At 47.5% G+C, this 27204-nt stretch overlaps 1 protein-coding gene across 1 annotated transcript in view; it reads left to right on the forward strand.

The window, feature by feature from the left end:
* The window catches only part of LOC147123535 (A disintegrin and metalloproteinase with thrombospondin motifs 12-like), a 967639-nt gene that overhangs the window by 684427 nt on the left and 256008 nt on the right, over window positions 1-27204 (forward strand). Inside the window, exon 15 of the mRNA XM_085974208.1 lies at window positions 18939-19183. Coding sequence (XP_085830334.1) covers window positions 18939-19183 — 245 coding nt within the window. The remainder of the gene's footprint in view (window positions 1-18938; window positions 19184-27204) is intronic.

The following is a 27204-nucleotide window of genomic DNA, read 5'->3' on the forward strand; positions in this document are numbered from 1 at the left end:
GAAGAGGACGAGGACAAGGAGGAGGAGGAACAGGAGGGAGGGCGGAGGCAGCGAGACATTCGGCCTTCTGGATGGGCTGTACGTGACCAGCTCATCAGACTCCTATTCACATGAATGAAACCCTAGATCCCCGTAGCTCATCACATCCCCATCATACAATGCCTGTCTCACACCATATCACAGAGTCCTCCTGGGCACAAATGTGAAATGAGAGAGACCACAAAATATTCCAAACACAATTAATAAATTTATCTATAAACATATCACACATATCACTTGAACTAATGACCCTTGTGCCTGTTATAGTTGAATAGCTGTCATTGTGTGCAAGGTGTGAGATGTGGGTGTGAGTGTTGCTAGGTAGAGATTGTTGGTGGGTGAGTGCTGGGCATGTGGTGCTCTGGGCAATGTGTGAAATTTGTGATACAGATGGTGGTATGTAGCATTTGTTGAAGCCTTCACTCACCCTGACCACCGCGTCAACTTGTTAAACTTCTTCCTGCATTGTGTGTGGGTCCTGGGGGCCACAGTGCTGCCTATGATGTAGTGTGCCACCTCCCTCCACATAGTCCGGCAGACTTGTGGCGAGGGCCCCCTGCCAGTTGGCGGGTATACAACCACCCGCCTTCTCTCCTCCGCTAAAACCAATGCCTCGAAAGCTTCATCGGAAAACCTCCAGGATTTGTAAATAAGTGCTCCTTCTCCTTGTCCTTCTTCTGGTTATTGAGACAGCTGCACACTCAACAATGCTGAGAAAGAGGTGCTGCAGCATCAATGAACCTCCCCTTTAAGTAGTGAAAAAAGCCTGTGGCAATCATTACTTGCGTTTAAACTGCCCCTGATATTGGTCCAACTTTTCAGTTTAACGCCAATGAGCTTGGGTTTTTAGACGAGGATCATTACTCCAGTCATTTTAATGAGGAGTGAGGACGAATTTTGCATGCAGCCTAGACTATTTTCTGGTGGCGCTACTTCATTGTTTTTAGTCTAAACACTGCCCATATCTTGGCTATAACGAATTTCGAGCCTTGAAATTTTGTTGCGGGATACCAGCATCTGAATGATTCATGTGCTTGAAATAACAACTATTTTAGTGGAAATACTAGCTCAAAAATAAGTGAATGGGTTAAGCATATACATCTCACAGCATTATTTTAAGATCGCAAAGTTTAATAGAGAGAGAAAAAGGAATTTGCTCTTACTGCTTAGAAGAAAAGTGAGACAATCATGATTGCTTACTGCTCATGACTCTCCACCGTTATCCCTATTAATTGAACCATTAACAGGACCTGAATAGAAGTCTGAGGTCAGTGTTAACTCTTTATACATGCCTTCTGAGCAAATTTATATGTGGATGAATATGGGGAATTTTAACATAATAAAGCGGGTTGGAGGCGGGTGGCGGGGGGAAGTTAAATCTTAAAAATCTAAATCCCGACCCCAACCCGCCTCCAACCCACCCACTTTCAACTTTTACTGAGGTGGGACAGGGGATGGGCAGCCAACCCACTGCTAGGAAGCGGGTTGGCATTTTAAATATGATAATAAGGCCTTGAAGCCTCTGCTTTAACCTGCTGTGCATGTTTTACTGCAGCCGACTGGGGATCCCGGGCCTCGGCGAGGCGAGCACAGCCTCGGGGAGCATTCCTTGCGGGCTAGGAGGAGCAGGATTGCTTCCTCCCGGCTCCCCAAGCTCACTCACCAGCAGCCCGCCCCCATACAAACACCACCCTCCCCCCGAGGTCGGGGATTGAACCCCCCTGGAGTTTGAACTCTGCCCCCGGGGTCGGGGATCAGGCTCCATTGGGCTTGTAATCCTGCCCCCCTGCCCACCACCCCTGGGATCGAACCCTGCACCTACCTGTGGTTGCGGCTTCCTGTCTAGCATTCTCCACCCAACTGTCAATCAGGCTGGCTCCCAGGCGGGGAACCTGCCCATGATGTCACACACACGCTATGGAGTTGGTGTGCGGGGAAATCCGGACTTCCGGTCCTCCCGCTCCAGGCAAGTCGGAAACTTCCAAATTCAGCCCAATCTGTCTGAAATGATAGAATCATAGAAACATAGAAGATAGGAGCAGGAGTAGGCCATTCGGCCCCTCGAGCCTGCTCCACCATTCAATGCCTCACAGCGCCAGGGACCCGGGTTCGAATCCGGCCTCGGGCGACTGTCTGTGTGGAGTTTGCACATTCTCCCCGTGTTTGCGTGGGTTTCCTCCGGGTGCTCCGGTTTCCTCCCACAGTCCAAAGATGTGCAGGTTAGGTTGATTGGCTATGATAAATTGACCCTTAGTGTTCGGGGGATTAAATACGTGGGGTTACGGGGATAGAGTGCGATGTGTGTTGGTGTAGGGGTTACGGGGATCGGGTGGGATATGTGTCGGTGCAGGCTCGATGGGCCGAAATGGCCTCTATCTGCATTGTGGGATTTCTGTGATTCTGTGAATGCGATCATGGCTGATCATCCAAATTCAGTACCCTGTCCCTGCCTTCTCCCCATATCCTTTGATCCCTTTAGCTTTAAGAAGTATATCTAACTCCTTCTTGAATATATTTAATGAATTGGCCTCAACTGCCTTCTGTGGTAGAGAATTCCACAGGTTCACCACTCGCTGGGTGAAGAAATTCCTCCTCATCTCAGTCCTAAATGGCTTACCCCTTATCCTTAGACTGTGACCCCTGGTTCTGGACTCCCCGACCATCGGGAACATCTTTCCTGCATCTAGTCTTTCTAGTCCTGTTAGAATTTTATACGTTTCAATGAGATGAATGATAGTGAATCAACATCACCCTTTAGATTACATTTTTCCTAAAGAGTTAAATTACAAGGTTCAAGCATTGCTTCCTGTTGCATTGTCATCTACAGATATAGGGGGTGAAATTGGACCTTGTGTCTGGTTTCCAGGCAGAAAAACATGTCACAGGTCCGATTTAGGGGGCCAACATCCTGCGACCGAGCAGCGTCTGAAACACGTCTGACGCCATATTGGTTCGGGTGCTCTAGAAGTGTCCATGGCGTCACCCTAAAACAGGCATTAGGCCCCATGAATGTGTTAAGAAGTGACCTAACGTCCCATTCCCAAATTGGTCAAAAATTAGGCAGAGCTTGTGCCACGCAAGTTCCAACTATTTCTTCCAGTTCTACAGTGTTTTAACCAGCGGTCCTTTAAGGACCAGCGAGCTGCCTGGGGATGCGTGGTAGGCGTCTGCAGCACGCTGGATTTATTCAAATGATGCCCAATATTTTTTAAGTTAGTAAGATTTTTTTTACCGTTTTAAGGTAAAGAAGTGATCATCTTGGTCCCATGAGGATACCTTGGGTCTCCTCTGCCCCGGGCTCCCCCCATTCCCCGTCCCCTGTTTACGATCTTTGCTGATCCCCATCCTTCCTCACTTACCTTACCAGATACTGTTTCTATGGGTCCCTGGTCCACCGTGACTTTCCACTCCCATCCATCGGTGTTGATGCCGTTCCCTCCAGCTTTCGGTGGGAGTCATTATTGAGGCATGCAAATCAGGCCCGGGAGTTACAAGCTCCAGGGTCTCACGCTCCAGGGGACTGGAAGGATTGCCACCTACTACGGATCCCCCACAGCCCCAATTTCTGTCCCAATATAAAGTCAACCCTAATATGTCGGGAAAACTGTTAACAGAACCTCCCAAGCCCCAAACAGTTAAAATCAATGGCCAAACCCAGCACCTGTGGTGCCTGCCCTAAGTTTTACTTCCCCATTTTACCATATTTAGTACTCCAAAACTGCCAAAAGGCTGGCTATAAACTTTCAAAGGAAAATCCAGCCTGTGATGTGTGCACCCAAGTTGCACTTTAACAGGAGGGAAATTTCAACAACGATTTAGTTCACTGGGAAGTATAGCAGATGCTGCTAATCCCATGAATATTTTCCCTCTACTTGGCTCATGCCTCCAATCGTCTTCCCTAAGTATATGCTTCTAACCGCATGCCCCTCCCCTTCTCTGTCTTGTCTTTGATCTCCTGCTCGTACTCCAAGCCTCTGATGTTGCTTCAAGCTGTTGAATATGCATCTGAGTCCCACCTGAGTACATAGTGTGCTGTCCAGCTTCCCCTCTCATCCTTCTAGCTGCCCAATGCATTTCTAAGTTCCTCTGTGGCCACCAGACATGCCTTAATGTTTTTCTCGCGTCTTTATTTTCCTGTTCTTCCTTTTACAGGAAGAGCTATTCCACTCTTCCAGTCCTTTGAAACTGATCTGTTTCCTTTAGTGAGAGCCGACGTTTTTCCAGACATAAAGGGCTCGATTTTCCAAGCCCCAATCAGGTGGTCATGGAGGCGGGACAGCACGTAAAATCAGAGAAATTGGGGGCGTGTGGCAAACCTGCCCCCATCCCGCCTCCGTGCCCTTTTGCCAGGAGGCGGGAAGATGTGCAGCTTCGGGTCCCGTCTCCTGGAGGCAGGAACGGCTTTTAATCCTGTTAACTGCCTGTTAACAGGTAGTTAACAGGCAGAGAAAGGATTAGTGCCATTTTACCTTCACAGGTGAAGGCTTCCCAACCTCAGAGAACCCCGCTGGGTTGGAGGAGACGTGGAGGAGGTCTGCGGCGGTCGGAGGCACCTGGAAGTAAGGTGTAGAGGTGAGTGATGGGTGCAAGTGTGGTGTGGTAAGTATGCAAGGTGAGTGATAAGTTTAAAAAAGTGTTCACTTGTAGAATGTCTAGTTCCTATCAAGAGACTGAGGTCGACTCAGGCGATGAACAAACGATATTTAATGTAAAACAAACTGAGTTTAACAAACAAATGCACGAGAACTACGAATACAGGTCTAGTCAGTTCGGAAGCTCCACGAGGACTGCTTGGGCAGTCCCGTGGCTTGCGTCATGACGTCATCACGTTTTTCCGACCGGTGGGGGATCACGTGATGAATGGCGTGACGTCATCGCATTTGCCCGCGCTCTTAAAGGGACCGCGCTCTGTACATGCAAACAGTATATACAAAGATACAGACTCAGGCTGTAGCTAACATATTGTTAAAGGGAATTATATACAGTTGATCGGAGTCCCTTAGTGGCTCCGCCACACACTTACCTTTTTTTACTTCTGTAGCCTTCAGCCGTGCTGGATCGGGAGAGTGGACATCCACCTTGTCAATTTCAGGTAATGGCTGATGGACCCTTCCATTCATCAGACATCTGAAATTTACTTTTTTACAATGTTTTTTCAATCCTCGCCACAAAAATGAATCAAACTCAAGAGAATGTCAGTGTTTGACAGCTTCACAGAGCTGACAAACGCTGTCATTTCTTCTTTCAAGAAGTCTTGACAGATAGCACATCTGACGTTGATGTGATTTGTCAGTGACTTCTTCCCTAATTGGCCTGCTGCACCTGCAGGGCGGGCTTAACAAGCTCAATCAGGGGAAAATCCCTCTGAATGGTCAGGCGAGGGTGGAGGCGGGACATTGACACGACAAGCAGCAGTACCGCCTCCAAGTCGCCTCCATTGACAAAATCCAGCCCAAAGGCTGCGATTTCGCCTAACGAGGCAAGTCCGCCCCGCTGCTGGCTCCATCCCGCTCTGTGAAAAGAATTTTACGCTGATTGGGCTTGTTAAGACCACCCAGCACGTTTCCCGGCCAATTGAAGGAAGCGGGTCTGATGATGTCACTTGATGACGCGTCATCAGCCAGTTTCCTTAAAGGGACCATGCGCAAATTGATTTTGACAGTTCTGCTGTCAGTGTTCTACAGCATTGAGGTGCTGCAGACACTGACAAACACTGCACAGAGGTGCACGGCTGCACCCAGGCCCTCCCATAACTCCCTTCATATGCTTATGGAGGGAGTCACAGCACGCAGGGAGGTTCGCTTCTGTTCCCATGGGCGGAAGAGACCTCTCAAGAGAGGGACACAAGCAGGGATGTCATCAGGAGAAGCAGGCTGCAGTGGCGCAAATCTTTCAATGATCTCAGTAGATCACGAAACGTTACTGCAAAGCCACACTCAATCTCATCCTGCTGTGCCACTCATCACATCCCTATCACTCTGCCTTCCCTACTTTACTCCTGCACATCCTTACTCACACCAACTTACCTTGTACCTCCACCAATCCCTATCTACATTATCACATCCCCATCTCACTAGCCACCCCTCACACTCACCCTCATCCTAGTCCAATCATATCAATTAACAACACACAAGGGTAGGCACTTTTAGCCAATGTTCATGTGAAGTTTCTGTTAATGTGCTGTCAAACATTGAAAAAATTTTTCTCAACACTTTTCTTTCTTGGACATATTTGTGTGCATCTTTGGAAGTGGCTTAGTGAATTGCAGTGAATGGTGAGACATAATGGTACCACCCACAATGGTGATGAGTGTGACAGGAATGGCTTGGACATTGTAGGGATGTTTTTTGGTGTTGGTGTGGGGTGGTGCCAACCTGTGCATCATGTGGCAGCCAGGGTGTTCAGTGTCAAGTGAAGTAAATCTGACCATGGTGAGGTTATCCCAGGCCTCTTGGGCAGCAATGTGGCCGGGTGCTGATTCCCTCTGTCCAGTGCAGCATCAGTTGATTGCAGAGGAGGTTGGTGTGGTTGGTGCTGCTGGTGTTGGGGCTGATTGTGGTGGGATTCTGAGGACCAAGGTGAGATAGTTTCAAGGGCACCGATGCTGATGGAATAGTTGGCAGGTGAGGTTGAGTTGACAGAAGTGATCTGAAAATGGTGAGAGAGGTTGTTCCAATGAGGTGACACTGGATAGAGAGTTTGCTCCAAACACTTGCAACCTGCATAAAGCTCAATCTGTCTTCCAAATGCAGTAAGCAACAGCTTCTAACCTTGCAAAGTGAAGACCAATGAAATGGAAGCTTTTATAGAACATTTGCAGTTGTCAAGTTAGTAAATCATCCCACAACACCCGACCTCCTTACCTGACATGATCCCCGAGCAGCGGGGAAGCCATTGGTGAACTCTAAAAATCTAAAGGTAAGCTTAAAATACTACTTAATTGCCTCTTAACAATCCAGCTAATTATCTAAATTGCCTTCCCCGCCGCTTGGTGTCGAGTCTGTTCTGCGATGACAGACCCGACATCCGGGAGACTAGCGAGGAGGCGGGTTGACAGCGAGTTCCCTACCCGCTGTCAAAAAAAGACATTTTCCCAGCTGACCCGCCACAAAACGTGCCCCCTGAACCCCCGAAAAATTCCGCCAAAGATACTCACATCCTTCATCTTCCCCCAATAGCAGACCTAATCATATGTGACAGCTAAAATCATATGTGAGGGCAGGAGGGAACATGAGTAACCCAGCGGCCTGGAATAATAATCCAGAGACACGAGTTCAAATCCCACCATGGAATTTAAATTCAGTTAATTAAATAAATCTGGAAAAAAAAGTTAGTATCAGTAATGGTGACCATGAAACTACCGGATTGTCGTAAAAACCCATCTGTCCTTTAGGGAAGGCAATCTGCCGTCCTTACCTGGTCTGGCCTATCTGTGACTGCAGACCCACAGCAATGTGATTAACTCTTAACTGCCCTCAGAAATGGCCTAGCAAGTCACTCAGTTGTTACAAATTGCTATGAAAAACAATAATAAGAATGAAACTGGATGGACTACAAGGCATTGACCTCAGAACCGGCTTCGGACACGACAAAGGCATACCCAGCCCAGTCGACCCTGCAAAGTCCTCCTCACTAACATCTGGGGACCTGTGCCAAAGTTGGGAGAGCTGCCCCACAGACTAGTCAAGCAACAGCCTGACATAGTCATACTCACAGAATCATACCCTTCAGCCAATGTCCCAGAATCCTCCATCGCGATCCCTGGGTATGTCCTGTCCCACCGGCTGGAGAGACCCACCAGAGGTGGCGGCACAGTGGTATACAGTCGGGAGGGAGTGGCCCTGAGAGTCCTCTACATTGACTCCAGACCACATGAAGTCTGACGGCATCAGGTCAAACATGTGCAAGGAAACCTGCTGATTACCATCTACCGCGCTCCCTCAGCTGATGAATCAGTACTCCTCCATTTTGAACACCACTTGGAAGAAGCACTGAGGGTAACAAGGGCACAGAATGTACCCTGGGTGGGGACTTCAATGTCAATCACCAAGAGTGGCTCGGTAACATCACTACTGACTGAGCTGGCCGAGTCCTGAAGGACATAGCTGCCAGACTGGGCCCGCAGCAGGTGGTGAGAGAGCCAACACGAGGGAAAAACCTACTCAACCTCGTCCTCACCAACCTACCTGTCGCAGATGCATCTGTCCATGACAGTACTGGTAGCAGTGACCACCGCACAGTCCTTGTGGAGACAAAGTCCCGTCTTCACACTGAGGACACCCACCATTGTGTTGTGTGGTACCACCACCATGCTAAATGGGATAGATTCAGAACAGATCTAAAACTCAAAACTGGGCATCCATGAGGAGCTGTGAGCCATCAGCAGCAGCAGAATTGTATTCCACCACAATCTGTGACCTCATGGCCCGGCATATCCATCACTCTACCATTAACATCAAGCCAGGGGACCAACCCTGGTTCAATGAGGAATGTAGAAGAGCATGCCAGGAGCAGCACCAGGTGTACCTAAAAATGAGGTACCAATCTGGGGAAGCTGCAACACAGGACTACATGCATGCTAAACAATGAAAGCAGCATGCTATAGACAAAGCTAAGCGATCCCACAACCAATGGATCAGATCAAAACTCTGCAGTCCTGCCACATCCAATCGTGAATGGTCAACTGACGGAGGAGGAGGCTCCATGATTATTCCCATCCTCAATGATGGCAGAGCCCAGCACACAAGTACAAAAGACAAGGCTGAAGTGTTTGCAACCATCTTCAGCCAGAAGTGCCGAGTGGATGATTCCTCTTGGCCTCCTCCTGATGTCCCCACCATCACAGAAGCCAGTCTTCAGCCAATTTGATTCACTCCACGTGATAGCAAGAAATGGCTGAGCGCACTGGACACTACAAAGGCTATGGGCCCCAACAACATCCCGACTGTCGTGCTGAAGACTTCTGCTCCAGAACTAGCTAAGCTGTTCCAGTAAAGTTACAATATTGGCATCTACCCAACAATGTGGAAAATTGCCCAGGTATGTCCTGTCCACAAAATCTGAAAAATCCAATCCGGCCAATTATCACCCCATCAGTTTACTCTCAATCATCAGCAAAGTGATGGAAGGTGTTGTCAACAGTGCTATCAAGCGGCACTTACTCACCAATAACCTTCTCACGGCTCCAGGCCTCATTACAGCCTTGATCCAAACATGGACAAAAGAGCTGAATTCCAGAGGTGAGGTAAGAGTGACTGCCCTTGACATCAAGGCAGCATTTGACCAAGTGTGGCATCAAGGAGCCCTAGTAAAATTGAAGTCAGGGGAACAAGTCTCCACTGGCTGGAATCATACCTAGCACAAAGGAAGATGGTTGTGGTTGTTAGAGGCCAATTATCTCAGCCCCAGGACATCGCTGCAGGAGTTCCTCAGGGTAGTGTCCTAGGCCCAACCATCTTCAGCTGTTTCATCAGTGACCTTCCTTCCATCATAAGATCAGAAGTGGGGATGTTCGCTGATGATTGCATAGTGTTCAGTTCCATTTGCAACTCCTCAGATAATGAACCAATCCATGCCTGCAAGCAGCAATACCTGGATGACATTCAGACTTGGGCTGATTAGTGGCAAGCAGCATTTGTGCCACAAAAGTGCCAGGCAATGAATATCTCCAACAAGAGAGCGTCTAACCACCACCTCTTGATTTTCAGCATTATTATCATCGCTGAATCCCCCACCGTCAACATCCTGGGGGTCACCATTGACCAGAAACTTAACTGGTCCAGCCAAATAAATACTGTGGCTACAAGAACAGGTCAGAGGCTGAGTGTTCTGTGGCGAGTGTCTCTCCTCCTGACTCCCCAAAGCCTTTCCCCCATCTACAAGGCACAAGTCAGGAGTGTAATGGAACACTCTCCACTTGCCTGGATGAGTGCAGCTCCAACAATACTCAAGAAGCTCGACACCATCCAGTACAAAGCAGCCCGTTTGATTGGCACCCCATCCACCACCTTAAACACTCACTCCCTCCACCTTGGCTGCAGTGTGTACCATCTACAAGATTACCTGCAGCAACTCGCCAAGGCTTCTTCGATAGCACCTCCCAAACCCACGACCTCTACCACCTAGAAGGACAAGGACAGCAGGCGCATGTGAACACCATCACCTCCAAGTTCCTCTCCAAGTCACACACCATCCTGACTTGGCAATATATCGCCGATCCTTCATCGTCGCTGGGTCAAAATCCTGGAACTCCCTCCCTAACAGCACTGTGGGAGTACCTTCACCACATGGACTGCAGCGGTTCAAGAAGGCGGCTCACCACCACCTTCTCAAGGGCAATTAGGGGTGGGCAATAAATACTGGCCTTGCCAGCGACGCCCACATCACAGGAATGAATAAAAAAAAGATTGGGACTATCAGAATGCTAGACTGCTTTTCTAGTCCAAAGAAACTTCCTACAGTTATATCGGTTTTCATTTGGCAAACATTTAAAACAACTGGCACCCAAATTCAGAAGTCGTGCTGCACACATATATATGTAGAAGAAGTCTAAAGCTTAGTGCTACTACTACTAATGACTAAATACCAATTGCCACCCCTTTGACTCCCCGTTCGACTCACTGTGCTAAATAAATACCACTGCAGACTTTTCATACAGCTTTGTTACAAAGAACAGCCATGGTGACTTAACTGTAAATAAGGAACTGCTCTTTGTCATCATAGCATGTATGTGCCAAATCTTGAGGTAAGCAGTGCACAGTACAACATCTCAAGAAAATGACTGCTGACGTTCTGAATCTCACTGAAGTTGCCAGGTTTGGATGAGGAAACCTAAGAGCCACTTTCGAAAAAATAAGGTCAAAGCACAAATGACTGGATTGATTCTCGTTTAACAGAAAACTGCAGAACCTAATACTAATGTGATTCATTAAATCAGCTCTCATTAAAGTCAAAAGGAATGTTTCCTTTTCCTATCTGCCATCTGGTGGATGAAACAGCCCAAAGTTCAGTCTGTTTGCTTTCCGAACATGTGGAATAATGAAGCAGAAATCGGAAATGTCGAGAGTAGAGAAGCACTGCAAAATGCTAAATTGCAGCCTTTTATCTATCTATAATATATTAAAATTCTTAAATTGTTCTCTCTCATACATATTTCCCATTGGCATAATTTAATAATGCTTTTCTGATATTTTGTAACACCTAGAGGTAATGCTGCTTCTTTTGATCCACAAAATTGTAATGCCTGCTATTCATTCCTCTCACTAATGGTAGCACTATGGCGAGTTACTCAGCTCAGGCCACCATTTTCATTTTCCATCATTGATTTAACTTTGATGAAAGGGAAATATTACTTCAATTTACAAGTGTGTGCTGACTTACTCCTGAAGAAAACCCTCATCAACAATTTTGCCGCTGTGTCTCGTGGCCTCCAGCAGCTGGGTTGTGCCTCACGGTCTCTCAGTGTCCTGGAGAGCTCCCACTTCTCATCGTCATTTTGCAGCTTTCTTCATTGATTTTAACAATGATTCAAAAATAATAAAACAAAATGAAACAAAGCCCAGCCATTCAACTATTAACAGAAAACCAGAAACTATAGATGGACCATGAAAGGGGTGGAGGGAGGTACCATTTCACTGAGAGATAAAATGTAAATAAAATAAAAACAAACACATTTACATGAATAATGTATAAACATAAGAATAAAGCAGATATTATAAGAAACAAAGAAATAGAAACCACTGAACAACTTCTCCATTCAAACAAGGTCACCCACATCAGAGGGCCCATGATTGGGGGCGGGCAATCCCAGGCCAGGAGTTTCCTCATGTCTGACCTGGTAATCCGCTGGTGGGCCAGTATCTCAGTGAAAACAAGCGAGAGTGACCTGGACTCTCAAAGATTGTTTTTAAATGCACGTATTTTTCAGCTCACTTATAAAGATATACAGCCCTACTGTACAGGCACCTGCCAAAATATTTTAATGGGGAACCTGCAGGCTCAGCCCTGGAGGTTTCTGGTGCACACATCGTAGCACTTAAACTAAAACCTTTTACCATTAGGATATTCACTGGAAAAAGGACAGGATACTGCTGTATGCCGTTGGGCCTAAAAATTGGCCTCCTTAGCACCTCCCGTTATCACATCCGGGGGGCGATAACGGGGCGCTAAGCACTTACCGCCTGGGCACGACGAGAAGATCGACTGCCGCTGTATTCGGCGGGAGGTTTGCAGCGGCGGTATGGCGTTGCGCCCCGATGTCCTTCACCTGGAGATCGTGACGTCATCGCCGTGCACATCACCCCGATAGCACCCCGGACCCGAACTTCGGTTCCGCCCCCTACAGCATCGCCAGGAGAAAACACCGGCAGCTGCAGGAGGCGTTCATCGGGAGGTCGGGCGCTTCGGGGGTGATACTTAAAGGCGAGGTGGCCGAGGTAAGTAAAAAAAATTCTGAAATGCTCTTTCTCTTTTTTTTTCATTTGTCTTCACCAGCGATCGATCAGCCCGGCACTCTGCTGCAATGCATCGGGCTGATCGGGCCGGATCACAGCTGCTGTCAGGGACCAGGTAAGTTTTCCCCTTGCAGAGCCTGCAGCGATGGCCCTTCCCTTTAAGGGAGGGAAGTATAGTGTATGTACCTTTAAGAGAGAACTACTTTTACAGCTCCTGTATACTGCAGTACCGGCAGTGACCACACCTGTATATAAGCCTTGAGCAGGCATCTGTACTGTTAGTCTTTAGACTACCCTCCTCCAGTAAACACCTGTTGATTGTTAATTTACAGCCTCCATCTAGTTATTGGAAAACACCATACTTTAAGAATCACGGATTCAACAGTGGCGACGAGGTCGATTCGAATCTACCTGCAACTCTGCATTTCCTTTCAAGGATTCGCTCCGGGAGGACGGTGGAAGAAAGTCGGGGCCAGAAGCACGGGCGTCGACCACGAGCAACCGCCCAGTCATCCGGCAGAGAGTGAACATCGCAGGGGAGGCTGTTGAGAGCTGGGCTTGGTTCTCCAGCCACGACGATCCAGCAACAGACTGGCAACAGGTGCAGCGCAGAACCTTCCCGGACAGCGGCGGCTGGAGCCGACCGACGGCACAGAAAAGGCCGAGCAGCGTCGACGGGGTAAGAGAGAGGGTGAAGCGCACAGGGCGCAGCCGGGGGTTGAAGACCGAGCGGCATCGACGGAAAGCAAAAAGAGAGAGAGGGTAAAGCACAGCCGGGGTTCAGGACCGAGCGGCGGCAACGAGAGAGGCGCACAGGAGAACGCGCAGAGCACAGCCGGGGTTCAAGGGCTGAGCAGCGTCCGCGGGGAAAGAAAGGAAGCGTGGGAGACGCCATTTGAGCCGCGGAAAAGAAGGGAGAGCGCGGGAGACGCCATTTTAGAAGCCGCAGCGGAGAAGAAGGGCGAGCGTGGGAAGAAAGGAAAGCACGGGAGACGCCATTTTGAGCCAGCAAAGAAGAAGGGAGAGCGCGGGAGACGCCACTTTAGACAGTTTAACCACACCCAGGGATGCTGAAGCATGGCAGTGTCAATGCGTTCGACAATGAAGTCGAAGATTGGACGACATATGTAGAACGCATTGAAGTGTACTGCAAGGCGAATTAAGTGCCAGATGCTAGGAAAACACTGGTTTTGTTGAATTCCATGGGTGCAAAAGCTTATGGGTTACTGCGAAACCTAATAACCCCAGAGAAGCCAGTGGATAAGGATTTCAAAAGCATAGTGGAAATCCTACAGGACCACTTAAACCTCACACCGCTGCTGATAGCAGAAAGATTTTAAGTTCCACAAAAGGAACCAGCATAAAGACGAAAGTAATGCTGAGTATTTAACGGAACTGCGCAAGCTATCGAAACACTGCCAGTTTGGAATGGGACTAGCAGATACGTTAAGGGACAAGTTTGTGTGTGGGCTTCAAAGTGAAGGAACCCAGAAACGGCTTCTATCAGAAAAGGATCTTACGCTGGACAAGGCTTTCAGCATGGCAGTATCACACGAAGCAGCCGCACGGGGCGCTGCAGAGATACAACGGAGACCGCAAGAATATGGCACCAATGAAATGTCATATGGAGCAGGGAAGTGTTATCGCTGCGGCAGAACAACACACGACCAGAAGGATTGTTGGTTCAAGGACCAAGTGTGCAGACAGTGTGGAAAAGCAGGACACATAGCAAGAGTCTGCAGGTCAGGGAAGAAAACCAGCAGCAAGAAATCTCCACAGGAGAAGTACAAAAAGGTACATGAGGTGATGGACAGTAGTTCAGACGAATAGAAAAGTGATACAGACTCCAGAAGCAAGGAGCTGGGTTGTCTGAAACTATATAAGGTAATCAAAATGGAGGATCACCAGACTATCTGGGTCACGCTCAAGATAGACGGAGTCCAAGTGAAAATGGAATTGGACACAGGATCAGCCCTAACAGTCATAAACCGAAGGGTCTACAAGCGGCTATTCTCACATATACCCTTGAAAGCTACAGAGATTGTCTTGAAGACATACACGGGGCAAAGAATCTACCCCAAAGGAAAAATAAGGGTGAACGTGATATACAAAGGCCAGGAAATACCAAAAATGGACCTATATGTATTGCCAGATGGAGGACCACCACTACTAGGACGGGAATGGATCCAGAAGATACAATTAGATTGGCATTCCATACAGGCACTGAAGGTTGAGGCCAAAAAGGATGATGACATCACACCTGGACGACTGTCAAAAATGCTAACTGATGCACAAGAAGTGTTCCAGGAGGGACTCGGAACACTAAAAGGCATAACAGCGACGATTAAAATAGAGGAAAATGCAAGCCCAAAGTTTTTTAAGGCCAGACCGGTGCCTTATGCGATCCGACCAGCCGTCGAAGCAGAGCTGGAAGGTTTGGAACGTTCAGGAGTACTGTCCAAAGTGGACTGGAGCGAGTGGGCTACACCCATCACTCCTGTACTGAAGAGGTCGTTGAGTAATACGCCTGGGGAACCAAAGAAGGTCCGCATCTGTGGGGATTTTAAGGTGACAGTGAACCCAATCCTTCACACGGTACAATATCCGCTTCCACGGATTGAAGATATTTTCGCCTCGCTATCTGGAGGTAAATGCTTCACTAAGATAGATCTGGCCCAGGCGTACCTGCAAATGGAGGTAGAAGAAGCCTCGAAACAATACCTCACGATCAACACTCATAAAGGTCTCTACAAATACAACCGGCTGGTGTTTGGGGTAGCATCGGCTCCGGCTATTTGGCAAAGGGCAATGGATCAAGTCCTGCAAGGGATTCCTGGGACCCAGTGTTATTTGGACGACACCCTGGTCACGGGCAAAAATGACAGTGATCACCTCGCCAACCTGGAGAAGGTGCTCACTAGATTAAAGGAATATGGGCTCTGAGCTAATCGCCACAAGTGCGAGTTTTTTCAGAAGCAGATCTCGTATTGTGGCCACGTTATTGATGAAGAGGGGTTACATAAGTCCCCTGAAAAGATTGAGGCAGTAGTCAAGGCTCTAGCACCGGAAAATGTGTCTCAACTGAGGTCGTTCCTCGGGCTGGTGAACTAACACCATAAGTTCTTACCAAATTTGTCTACAGTATTACACCCACTGAACACCCTACTGCAAACGGGGGTATCATGGAAGTGGAATGACGAATGTAAACGAGCTTTCCAGAAGTGCAAAGAATTGATCACATCAAAAGAGGTGTTGGCCCATTTCAACCCAGCACTACCAATTCGGTTGGCGTGTGATGCATCACCCTATGGTATTGGAGCGGTGCTGTTGCACAAATTCCCAGACGGGTTGGAGAGGCCAGTAGCCTTTGTGTCTCGGTCACTAACCTCAGCCGAGCGCAACTGCGCCCAGATTGACAGGGAGGCCCTCAGCCTAGTATGGGGAGTAAAAAAATTCAACCACTATCTGCATGGGCAGAAGTTCACCTTGCTGACTGACCACCAACCACTTGTCTCCATCTTTAATCCAAAGAAGGGCGTTCCGGTGATGACTGCACAACGGCTACAAAGATGGTCCCTTTTTTCTAGGGGCGAACCAATATGAAATAGAGTATAAGGGCACGAAACAGCATGGAAATGCTGATGGGCTTTCATGCCTGCCACTGCCTACTGTGGAGGAAGCACCAGCAGTGGACCCTATCGGAATATTTTATTTGTCGATAATTGAACGCTTGCCAGTAACTAACGCGGATATAGAGAAGGAGACCTGCAATGATCCGACACTGTCTCGGGTATATGATTTGACGGTGAAGGGATGGCCAACACATGGCGACTCACTGTTGCCAGCATTCTCATCCAGAAGAGAACAGCTGTCAGTATGCCAGGGGACAGTGATGTGTGGATCCCGAGTGGTAATTCCACCCAAGTTAAGGGAGAGAGTGCTCAATGAGCTTCACGAAGGCCATCTGGGAGGGGTGAAAATGAAAAGCCTTGCTAGGGCTTATGTGTGGTGGCCGGGGATCGATCAACAAATCGAGGACCTAACAAGGAGCTGCTCAGGATGCCAGAAGGTCCAAAATGCACCACCACATGCCCCTCTACACCCATGGGAGTGGCCCTCCTCTCCATGGCAATGGGTGCATATTGATTTTGCTGGTCCATTCATGGACTCAATGTTCTTAACAGCCATGGATGCGCACTCGAAATGGCTTGAGGTGATCAAAATGTCCTCCACCACTACAGAGAAAACGATTGCAGTCCTACGGACCATATTTGCCAGGAACGGCTTGCCAGAGCAGATTTGCTCTGATAACGGACCACAGTTTGTGTCCGAAGAGTTTCAGAAATTTATGAGAAGGAATGGGGTAAGGCATTACACATCCGCCCCATATCATCCAGCCACAAATGGATTGGCTGAGAGGTTCGTACAAACCTTTAAAAAGGCGATAAGTGCCATGTGCGATGATGACATTCCACTACAGCATAAGGTGGACAATTTCCTGTTAGCCTACAGAAATGCGACACATGCAGTTACCAACCAGACCCTGGCCATGATGTTCTTTAACCGAAGGTTGAGATCTCGTCTGGATTTGCTCAGACCAAATGTGCGAAGAAGTGTTGAGGATAAGCAATTCCAGCACATCAATGAGAAGCCGACAAGGAGCTTCAATGTAGGACAACCAGTCTTGTCCCGCGACTACCGAACAGAGAAATGGCAACCCGGAACGATATGCACACGGCAGAGGCCACTAATGTACACAGTGGATGTCGGGGAGAACATTGTGAGACGCCACGTCGACCAGATCCTAGTGTCACAGGAACGAGTCAACCCCATGTCTCGCGTATCTGGGGATGAACCCGACATACCGGTAGCATCTACCCCAGAAACAGTAGCAGCGGAAACTGATGAACTAACCGACGAAAGGGGGCCAGAATTGCCTCCGCACCAAGAACAAGACACTCAGGAAAGGCGCTATCCAGAAAGGATCAGGAAGCCGCCCCAAAGACTGAATCTATAAATGGACTATTTCAGTTAAATGTGCATGTTAAAGTGTTAACTGTTATTTGAATGTTATGGGTACTGTTAATCTAAAAGGGGAGGAATTGTAGTGTATGTACCTTTAAGAGAGAACTACTTTTACAGCTCCTGTATACTGCAGTACCGGCAGTGACCACACCTGTATATAAGCCTTGAGCAGGCATCTGTACTGTTAGTCTTTAGACTACCCTCCTCCAGTAAACACCTGTTGATTGTTAATTTACAGCCTCTGTCTAGTTATTGGAAAACACCATACTTTAAGAATCACGGATTCAACAGGAAGGAATCTTCCAACGCGGGAGAGCTGCACGGCCCATTGTGCAACGCTGCTCACCTACCGCTCGCCTGCTGCCTGTAGCGCTCCAGGAAGGAAGTGGAGCACTTCATTTAGCACTCCACTTCCTTTCTGGAGCGCAAACCCCAAATTTTTTAAAAGTTGAAAAGCATCAGCACCTGGCGCTAATTATTTCAATTTTTAAAAGTTAGTGCCCAAACGGGCCGATACCGAATTTCTCCCCTGGATTGCTACTGATGGCAAACACCGTACTGGCAGACCATCAGCCCAGATTATATACTACTAATTCATTGTTCATTAAGAACAACAACAGCTTGCTCTTATCAGGGGAGCTTTCCCATGATGCTTTGCAAAGGGGTGAGTATAGCGCTTTGTTGTAAACTACTTGTATAACTGACAAACCAACTTACAGCAGATTGGGGCATGGGGGGGTTGCACAGTAGTAAAAAGGTATGAGGCACAGATGGGCAAGCTGGGATAAGTGTTGGAGAAACATGCAGAGGCAGCGGGAGCAGTGCCATTGTGGAGCTTGTAGATGAGAGCAGGGAATCTGAAATCAACCTGTATCTACAGTGAACGGTATAAAAGCGCACATTGGTATTCATATAACACATCTATGCACTAAAGATGTTTTATATTGGTGGCAAATCCCATTTATATAGCTGCCAGACCCCATACACGGAGTCATACAAAACAACAACTTGCATTTATATAGCGCCTTTAACATAGTGAAGCATCCCAAGAGGCTTCACAGGAGCGCAATCAGACAAATATTGACACCAAGCCAAAGAAGGAGACACTAGGACAGGTGGCCAAAAGCTGGGTCAAATAGGTGAGGTTTAAGGAGCGTTTTAAAGGAGGAGAGGCAGTGAGGTTTAGGGCGGGAATTCCAGAGCTTAGGGCTGTAGACGGCTGAAGGCATGGCCACCATGGTGGGGCAAAGGGGTTGCACAAGAGACCATAGTTGGAGGCATCTATTATGAGAAATGAATTGGTTTGGACTGCCCATCATTGCAGCATATGACATTGGTGGAGTCAGTTTACAAACAATCGTACAAAAATGCTAATGAACTATTGATTTGTCTGTCTAAACTTTCATTCTCTTCTGTTTACAGGTTATGTAGATGTGGGTCTGATTCCTGAAGGAGCACGAGATATTCGGGTGGAAGAGATAGCTGAAGCGGGGAATTTCTTGGCCTTAAGAAGTGAAGACCCAGAGAAATATTTCCTCAATGGAGGGTTTATTATCCAGTGGAATGGAGACTACAATGCAGCAGGAACAACATTTAAGTATGAAAGAAATGGGAACCTGGAAAATCTGACCGCTCCAGGACCTACAAAAGAACCTGTTTGGATTCAGGTAATTCATGCATCAGAAGAAAATGTTCAGTTTTTGTTTTTATTCAAAAAGGTAAAAAGTGGAAGTATATTCAGCAGTTTTTTGAGGAGAGAATAGAAATGCTTTTAAAGGTCCTGGAAAGATTCTTGGGACAATCCAAGGGAATGGAATGTTTCCTGACACGGACTAGCACTAGATTTAAGGTGTGTCAGATACAAAGGTGGGTTCCATCTATACTGTCCTTATTATGTCCGTGTATAATTGAGACACGGAGTGCAGGAGTTGATTATAACAAGTCTTTACTGAATGGAGACAACCTGGAAACTGAAACTACAGAAGCCTGCTAGGGCCTTTTATACAGGGGTGGTCACTGCCGGTACTGCAGTCTGAGACCAGTTATTCCCTTAAAGGTACATACACAACAATTCCTCCCCTTTTAGATAAACAGTACATAACATTCATTTACCAACTAAATAATAACTAATTACAATTACAATTACGGTTGCTAGATACATTGGTTGAAGTTAAGCAATTATAAGTTCAGTCTTTGAGGAGGCTTCCTGATTCTGTCTGGATAACGCCTCTTTGGGATATCAGGTTCTTCTGGCAAGGTTGCGTCGGGATCAATGTCGTTGTTTGGTTCGTCTGCTTCCAATTTCACCGATTCTGCAGTAGATGCAATTGGTACTTCGGTTTCATCGCCAGGTGTATCAGATCGTGGTGTGGAGTTGACGTTTTCCAGTGACTCTAGAATCTGGTCAGCATGGCGTCTTACAATGCTCTCTCCAACGTCCACGGTATACATTAGAGGTCCTTGCCGTGTACAGATTGTTCCTGGCTGCCATTTCTATGTGCAGTAGTCCCGGGCCAAAACTGGTTGACCTATCTTAAAACTCCTGGTCGGCCTTTCATTCATATTCTGAAACTGCCTGTTCTCCACATCTCTTCTGACGTTTGGCTTAACCAAATCCAAGCGGCATCGTAATCTTCGATTGAAGAACATCATGGCTGGAGTTTGGTTGGTAACCGCATGTGTCGCATTCCGGTAGGCAAACAAGAAGTTATCCACCTTGTGTTGTAGGGGTATATCTTCATTACACATTGCCTTGATAGCCTTCTTGAATGTTTGAACAAACCTCTCGGCCAATCCATTAGTGGCTGGATGATATGGGGCGGATGTGTAATGCTTAAAACCATTGTTCTTTAAGAACCTCCGGAACTCTTCAGACACAAACTGTGGTCCATTGTCAGAGCAAATCTGTTCAGGCAGCCCATTCCTGGCGAATATGGTTCGTAAGACTGTGATAGTTTTTTCTGTGGTGGTTGAGGACATTTTTATTACCTCTGACCACTTTGAATGTGCATCCACCGCAATTAAAAACATCGAGTCCATAAAGGGACCAGCAAAATCAATGTGCACCCTTTGCCATGGAGATGAGGGCCACTCCCATGGATGTAGAGGGGCTTGTGGTGGGGCGTTTTGGACCTTCTGGCATCCTGTACAGCTCTTGGTCATCTCTTCGATTTCTCTAGCGATTCCCGGCCACCACACAAATGCTCTGGCTAAGTTCTTCATTTTTACCTACCCAGATGACCCTCATGAAGCTCATTGAGCACTCTATCCTTCAATTTGGGTGGAATTACTACTCTGGATCCACACATCAAGGTTCCTCTGCACACGGACAGCTGTTCCCTTCTCGGCGAGAATGCTGGCAGCAGTGGTTCGCCATGTGCTGGCCATCCCTTCACCGTTAAATCATAGACCCAGGAGAGTGTCGGGTCATTTCGTGTTTCCTTTTCTATGTTTGCATTCGTCACAGGGAGACATTCGACTATAGACGAGTGGAATAACTCCACTGGATCCACTGCCAGTTCTTCTTCCACCGTCGGCAATGGTAGGCGCGACAATCCATCAGCATTCCCATGCTGTTTAGTTCCTTTGTACTCGATGTCATATTGGTGTGCCCCTAGGAAAAGGGACCACCTCTGTAGCCGTTGTGCCGTCATTATCGGTACGCCCTTCTGAGGGTTGAAAATGGAGACGAGAGGTTGATGGTCAGTTAGTAGAGTAAATTTCTGACCGTGCAGGTAGTGATTGAACTTCTTCACCCCCCACACCAGGCTGAGGGCCTCTCTGTCAATCTGGGCGTAGTTACGCTCGGCTGAAGTTAACGAGCGTGACGCAAAAGCTATCGGCCTCTCTGAACCATCAAGGAATTTATGTGACAGTACCGCCCCAACACCGTAGGGAGACGCATCACACGCCAGTCTTATTGGTAGTGATGGGTTGTAGTGAGCCAATACTTCTCTTGAAGTGATTAGGTCCTTACTCTTCTGAAAGGCCCGCTTACATTCATCGCTCCATTTCCATGCTACTCCCGTTCGTAGTAGGGCATTCAGTGGATGCAGAATTGTGGACAAATTCGGCAAAAACTTATGGTAGTAATTCACCAATCCGAGGAATGACCTCAGTTGCGACACATTTTCAGGCGCTGGAGCCTTAACTACCACTTCAATTTTGTCAGGGGACTTATGCAACCCCTCTTCATCAATCACGTGGCCACAATACGATATCTGTCTCTTAAAAAACTCGCACTTAGGGTGATTGGCTCGTAGCCCATGTTCACGTAGTCTAGTGAGCACCTGCTCTAGGTTGGCAAGGTGTTCACTGTCATTTTCACCTGTCACTAGGATGTCGTCCAAGTAACACTGAGTCCCCGAATCCCTTGCAGGACTTGTTCCATCGCTCTTTGCCATATCGCCGGAGCTGATGCTACTCCGAATACCAGTCGATTATACTGGTAAAGACCTTTGTGAGTGTTTATCGTGAGATACTTCCTAGAGGATTCTTCAACCTCCATCTGCAAATATGCTTGTGCTAGGTCAATTTTTGTAAAACGCTTCCCTCCAGATAGTGAGGCGAAGACACCTTCTATCCTTGGAAGAGGATATTGTACTGTGTGAAGGACTGGGTTCACCGTCACCTTGAAGTCCCCACAGATGCGAACCTTCCTTGGCTCCTCAGACTTATTGTTTAACGTTTTCTTCATGACAGGAACGATGGGTGTCGCCCACTCGCTCCAGTCTACCTTAGATAACACGCCTGCCTTCTCCAGATTCTCCAGCTCTGCCTCGACGGCTGGGCGAATTGCATATGGTACCGGTCTTGCTTTGAAAAACTTGGGAATTGCATTCTCCTCTATTTTTATCGAGGCGGTTACGCCTTTAAGAGTGCCCAGTTCTTGTTGAAATACCTCTTTGGCGTCAGCTAAGATTGTTGACAATCGTCCAGGAGTGACGTCGTCATCCTTTTTAACCAGCCACCGTCAGTGCCTGAATGGAGTGCCAGTCTAAACTTATCTTTCTGATCCATTCACGTCCCAATAACGGTGGTCCACCATCTTGCAGAATGTAGAGATACAATTTCCGTATTTTCTTGCCGTTGTATTCGACAGGCACCCTTATTTTTCCTTTGGGGTACACTTTTTGCCCCGTATACGTCCTCAAGACAATGGATGTCTCTCTCAAGGGTATGTGTGAGAATAGCCGCTCGTAGTCTTGTCGATTCATGATGGTTAGAGCTGATCCTGTATCCAATTCCATTTTGACTTGGGACCCTGCTATCGTGAGGGTGACCCAAATGGTTCGGTGATCCTCTTTTGCGATTACGTTGTGAAGTTTGAGACAGCTTAGTCTCTTGTTCCCGGATTCACTATCGCTCATCTGGTCTTCGGAACTACTGTCCGTCATCTTTTGTACTTTCCTGTACGGTCCCTTAGTAGCCTTTTTGTTGTCATTGGTCTTCTTCCCAGACCTGCAAACTCGTGCAATGTGTCCCATCTTTCCGCATTGCCTGCATATTTTGTCCTTGGACCAGCAGTCCTTCTGGTCATGGTTTGTTCTGCCGCAGCAATAACATTTTGCAAATCCCCGTGTCATTTCGTGGGTGCCGTATTCCTGTGGCTTTTGTTGTATTTCTGCAGCTCCCCTTGCTGCTGCTTCGTATGATACTGCCACGCTGAAAGCCTTATCTAGCGTCAGCTCTTTCTCTGAGAGTAACCTCTTCTGGGTTCCTTCACTCAGGAGTCCACAGGCAAATTTGTGCCGTAAGGTATCTGCCAGTCCTGCTCCGAACTGGCAGTGCTTTGATAGCTTGCGTAGTTCCGTAAGGTAATCAGCATTGCTCTCATTTTTATGCTGATTTCTCCTGTGGAATTTAAATCTTTCTGCTATCAGCAGTGGTGTAGGATTTAGGTGTTCCTGTAGGATAACAACAATTTCATTAAAACTCTTCGCCTTCGGTTTGGCTGGAGTAATCAGGTCCCGCAATAGGCCGTACGTTCTTGCGCCCATTAAATTTAGCAATACCGATGCCTTTTTCCTCATCGGCTATTTCGTTTGCCTCGCAATATACCTCGACTCTTTCCACATACGTGGTCCAGTCTTCTATTGCATTATCGAAGGCAGTGATATCGCCAGTCTTTGGCATCTTGATAATCTAAGATGGCGCCTCCCGCGCTTTGCCTTCGTCCCCGATGGATCAAAATGGCGCCTCCCGCGCTTTTCCTTCTTCCCCGCCGAGTTAAGATGGCGCCTCCCGCGCTTTCCTGCCGCTGCCGCTGCTGCCAACGCTGTTGCTGGCGATTATATTTATTTTACTATCCTGTAATGGCGACGCCCTATGGTCTTCGCGCCTCCCCGATTGCTACTGCCAACGCCGCTCTCTGCGGTATTTTTATTTTTCTATCGTGCTTCAATATTTGCTCCGTTAATTGAAGAACCATTACCGTCGTGGAGCGGACCCTCTGGGACACTTCCCTCCCTCTTCTTAGGTCCGAACACTGCCCGGTTGCGAAGTACCGGCCGCGCCCTGTGTGCTCCACCCTCTCTCTCTCTCTTTGCTTCCCGACTCGCTGCCCGGCCCCGTTGCAGAGCCACCCGATCGAGCTCTAGCCCGCCGCAGCCCAGGAAGGATCAGTGCACTACCTGCCACCAGCCCGATTAGCTGGGAAACCACAGACTGGAGACCAAGCCTGGCTCTCGACAGTCTCTCCTGCACTTTTCAATTCAATGATTTGGAGGGCGGTTGCCCACGGTCGACGCCCGTTTCTCGAGTTTCTTTGGATTATCATTTTTTTTCTTTCTTCTGGCTTCGACCTTCAATAACGTCGTCTGAGGTGCTGCCGAGTTGCAGGTAAGTTCGTTTCTTACTCGTCGCCAGTATTATGTCCGTGTATAATTGAGACACGGACTGCAGGAGTTGATTATAACAAGTCTTTACTGAATGGAGACAACCTGGAAACTGAAACTACAGAAGCCTGCTAGGGCCTTTTATACAGGGGTGGTCACTGCCGGTACTGCAGTCTGAGACCAGTTATTCCCTTAATAAAGGTACATACACAACAGTCCTGACTGTACCTCACCTTCAGGAGACCAGCACTCAATATTTATATTCCTTTCATTTTGTATTTAACGTGCTGGACTATGTTTATCAAATGGGTTTTAATTATTTTAAAGAATTTTATTTAAGGGACCATTTAAGTCATTCATTGAAACACATCATCTGCAATCAGTGGTATATACCCAAGGGCGCAGATAAATTCCTGGTTAAAAATAACAGTTTCAAAATTTCACCCACATCTGCAAACAATTTTTTGTATTGAAGTATGTAGAAAGAAAAACTTGTGTTTCAGATCCTCGTAATATCCCAAAGTATTTCACAGATAATGAATTACTTTTGAAGCGTAATCACTGTTGTGTCGGCATGAGGGATTTTCTTTTTGAACAATCTAGGTGACGGGTCCACCTTTTGGAGCTGGGGGTTCAAATGCATGTGACAAAATTATTCATTGTGCCACATATGATTACTTAGAAATCTGAGCTCCCATATACACAAAATAGTGAGATTCCCATACACAAAAAAGCAAGACCCTGCTTCACACAATAGCAGTATACAAAAGTTCCAAGCCCCCACCGACAAAAAATTCAAGCCCTCCCCCTCCTCTGTCCTCTCTTCCTTCCCCTTCCTCTGTAGGTGGTTTGCTTTGGCGGTTCAAATCACCCCTCCTACTTAGTTCTATACGACAGGAATTACCGTGAACAGGATTGGAACACAGACAAGCTTTTCGGACTCAACTGCACGGTGTTTAATAAGGTTAACACACGCACCCGCCTCCAGTACGTAACATGCCCGGTGGCGTAAAACAAACAGTACAACAATACAACTTGGCCTGTCGAATAGGCCCCTGTCTCGTATTAAGACACCTAAAATCACACTGTGTTGCTATACAGAGTATAATATGGACTTGTCCCACAAACTCCGGAACATACACTATATAATACACACAGAACCTCCCCACTAAGCCCCTCTGGCTTGGTTGGGACACACAACACCCCCTCACACAGTACCAGTGGTCTTAAGGATGCGTGGGCTTGGACAATGCTCACCCCGATTGTCTGGTTTCTTGCTCGCTGCTTCCCTGCATAGAACGTGTCTCCTGGTTCCGTATCGCCGATGCAGTATCCAAGTCCCAGTTTCGAGGTTCGTTCCTGTAGTCGGAGAGCAAGGCGAGGCTCTTGTCGCTCGTGGTGGTTTCTTCTCTCCATCTCGGACGGAGTGCTTGGTTCTTGGTAGCAAGCGAGAGAGAGAGAGAATGCCCAAAGCTGCCTTCTCTGTATACCCTAAAAGTTCATTCATTAAGTGATGTCTTTTAAATCACCCTTCTTTGTCTGGTTCCCCGCCTTGAGAGTCTGGGCCTTCTCCCAACTCTTGTATTCCAATGCACACCCAGTAATCCAAACCACAGGACGTATACAGAGCTGGGGGATAGAAGACAATTCCTTATCTTGTCCTTATCTTGTCTCCCCCTCCCTGTTGTACATCTTTGATGTGATTTAGTCTTACTGCTGATGTATTTTGCCCAAGGTTAAAGTGTTTATCATTGAGGCCAGGAAGTCCATTGTTCCAGCAAAACTGGCATCGTTGTCTTATCCAATTGAAGATCCATCGAAAACCCATTAAAACACGAAGTCTCATTGTCCAAAGTTAAATCACCTATTCACAGTAAAATCACCTATCGAGACGCTCATTGTCCAAAGCAAATGTCTTTTCCATAGTTAATTTGAAACTCACAGGTGTGTCTGTGCTTCTAGGTCCAACTACACGACACCCCTACCACTGGGCCAAACAGGCTGCTGATCAAACAGCAGTAACAATCATACAAATCCTTGGGGCCTGCTCCGATGCTTACACCTCCCTCCTCCACTCTTATCCCTCCTCAACCCTTTCTCCCTCCTTCCCCCTACCTCCCTCCCCTGTGTCTTCTCCCTATTCCCTCTCCCAGATCCTTCCCACTGAGTGGAACTGAAACAAAGCTCATGGCTGGTCACGTTGGGCACCTGATAGCACTCAGTGACATGCAAAGGCCAGAGGCCGGAGAGCAGGTCCTCAGCCTATTTACTCTCCTGGCAGAGGTACTGGATGCTGAAAGACATTGGGGGAAGAAATCTCCCTTTCAAAATAAGGACTAATATTGACCAGCTGGTATTTTCCTGCCTATCGATTGCCTGGGCTGGATTTTCATTGAGGAGGTGGGTTGGAGGCGGGATTATAACTTTCGGGGATGTAGTCCCGCCTCCATCGAGCTCTAGCCAACCCTCGCGATTTTGACTTGATTCACCTTGTTGAGCCTGCCCAGCAGGCTCAGCAGGCCAATTAAGGACCACCCGGCAACATGTGATGTCACAGATAGATATTTCATCTGTCAAGACCATTTGACAGATGAAATATCAGTGTTTGAAGCTGCCAAACACTGACAGTCTGCACTCCAGGTTAATTCCTTCCTCTCAGGATGATTTAGAGATCTCCCCGGAACAGAAAGCTGAATGCTGGAACTTTTGACAGTTCGCGGCCATTCTGCTTTCTGTGCCGGTGAAATGAGGGACTCCTGAGACCTGAAGGAAGGAAGGCTGTAAAGGTAAGTAAAGGTTAGTAGAACTTCTTTAAATACTTTACACAGACCAAACACACTTACCTTTGCACT

Source organism: Somniosus microcephalus, chromosome 2 (assembly GCF_052327205.1).
Source record: "Somniosus microcephalus isolate GS21.2 chromosome 2, FLI_Smic_1.0, whole genome shotgun sequence".
NCBI classification, from domain to species: Eukaryota; Metazoa; Chordata; class Chondrichthyes; order Squaliformes; family Somniosidae; genus Somniosus; species Somniosus microcephalus.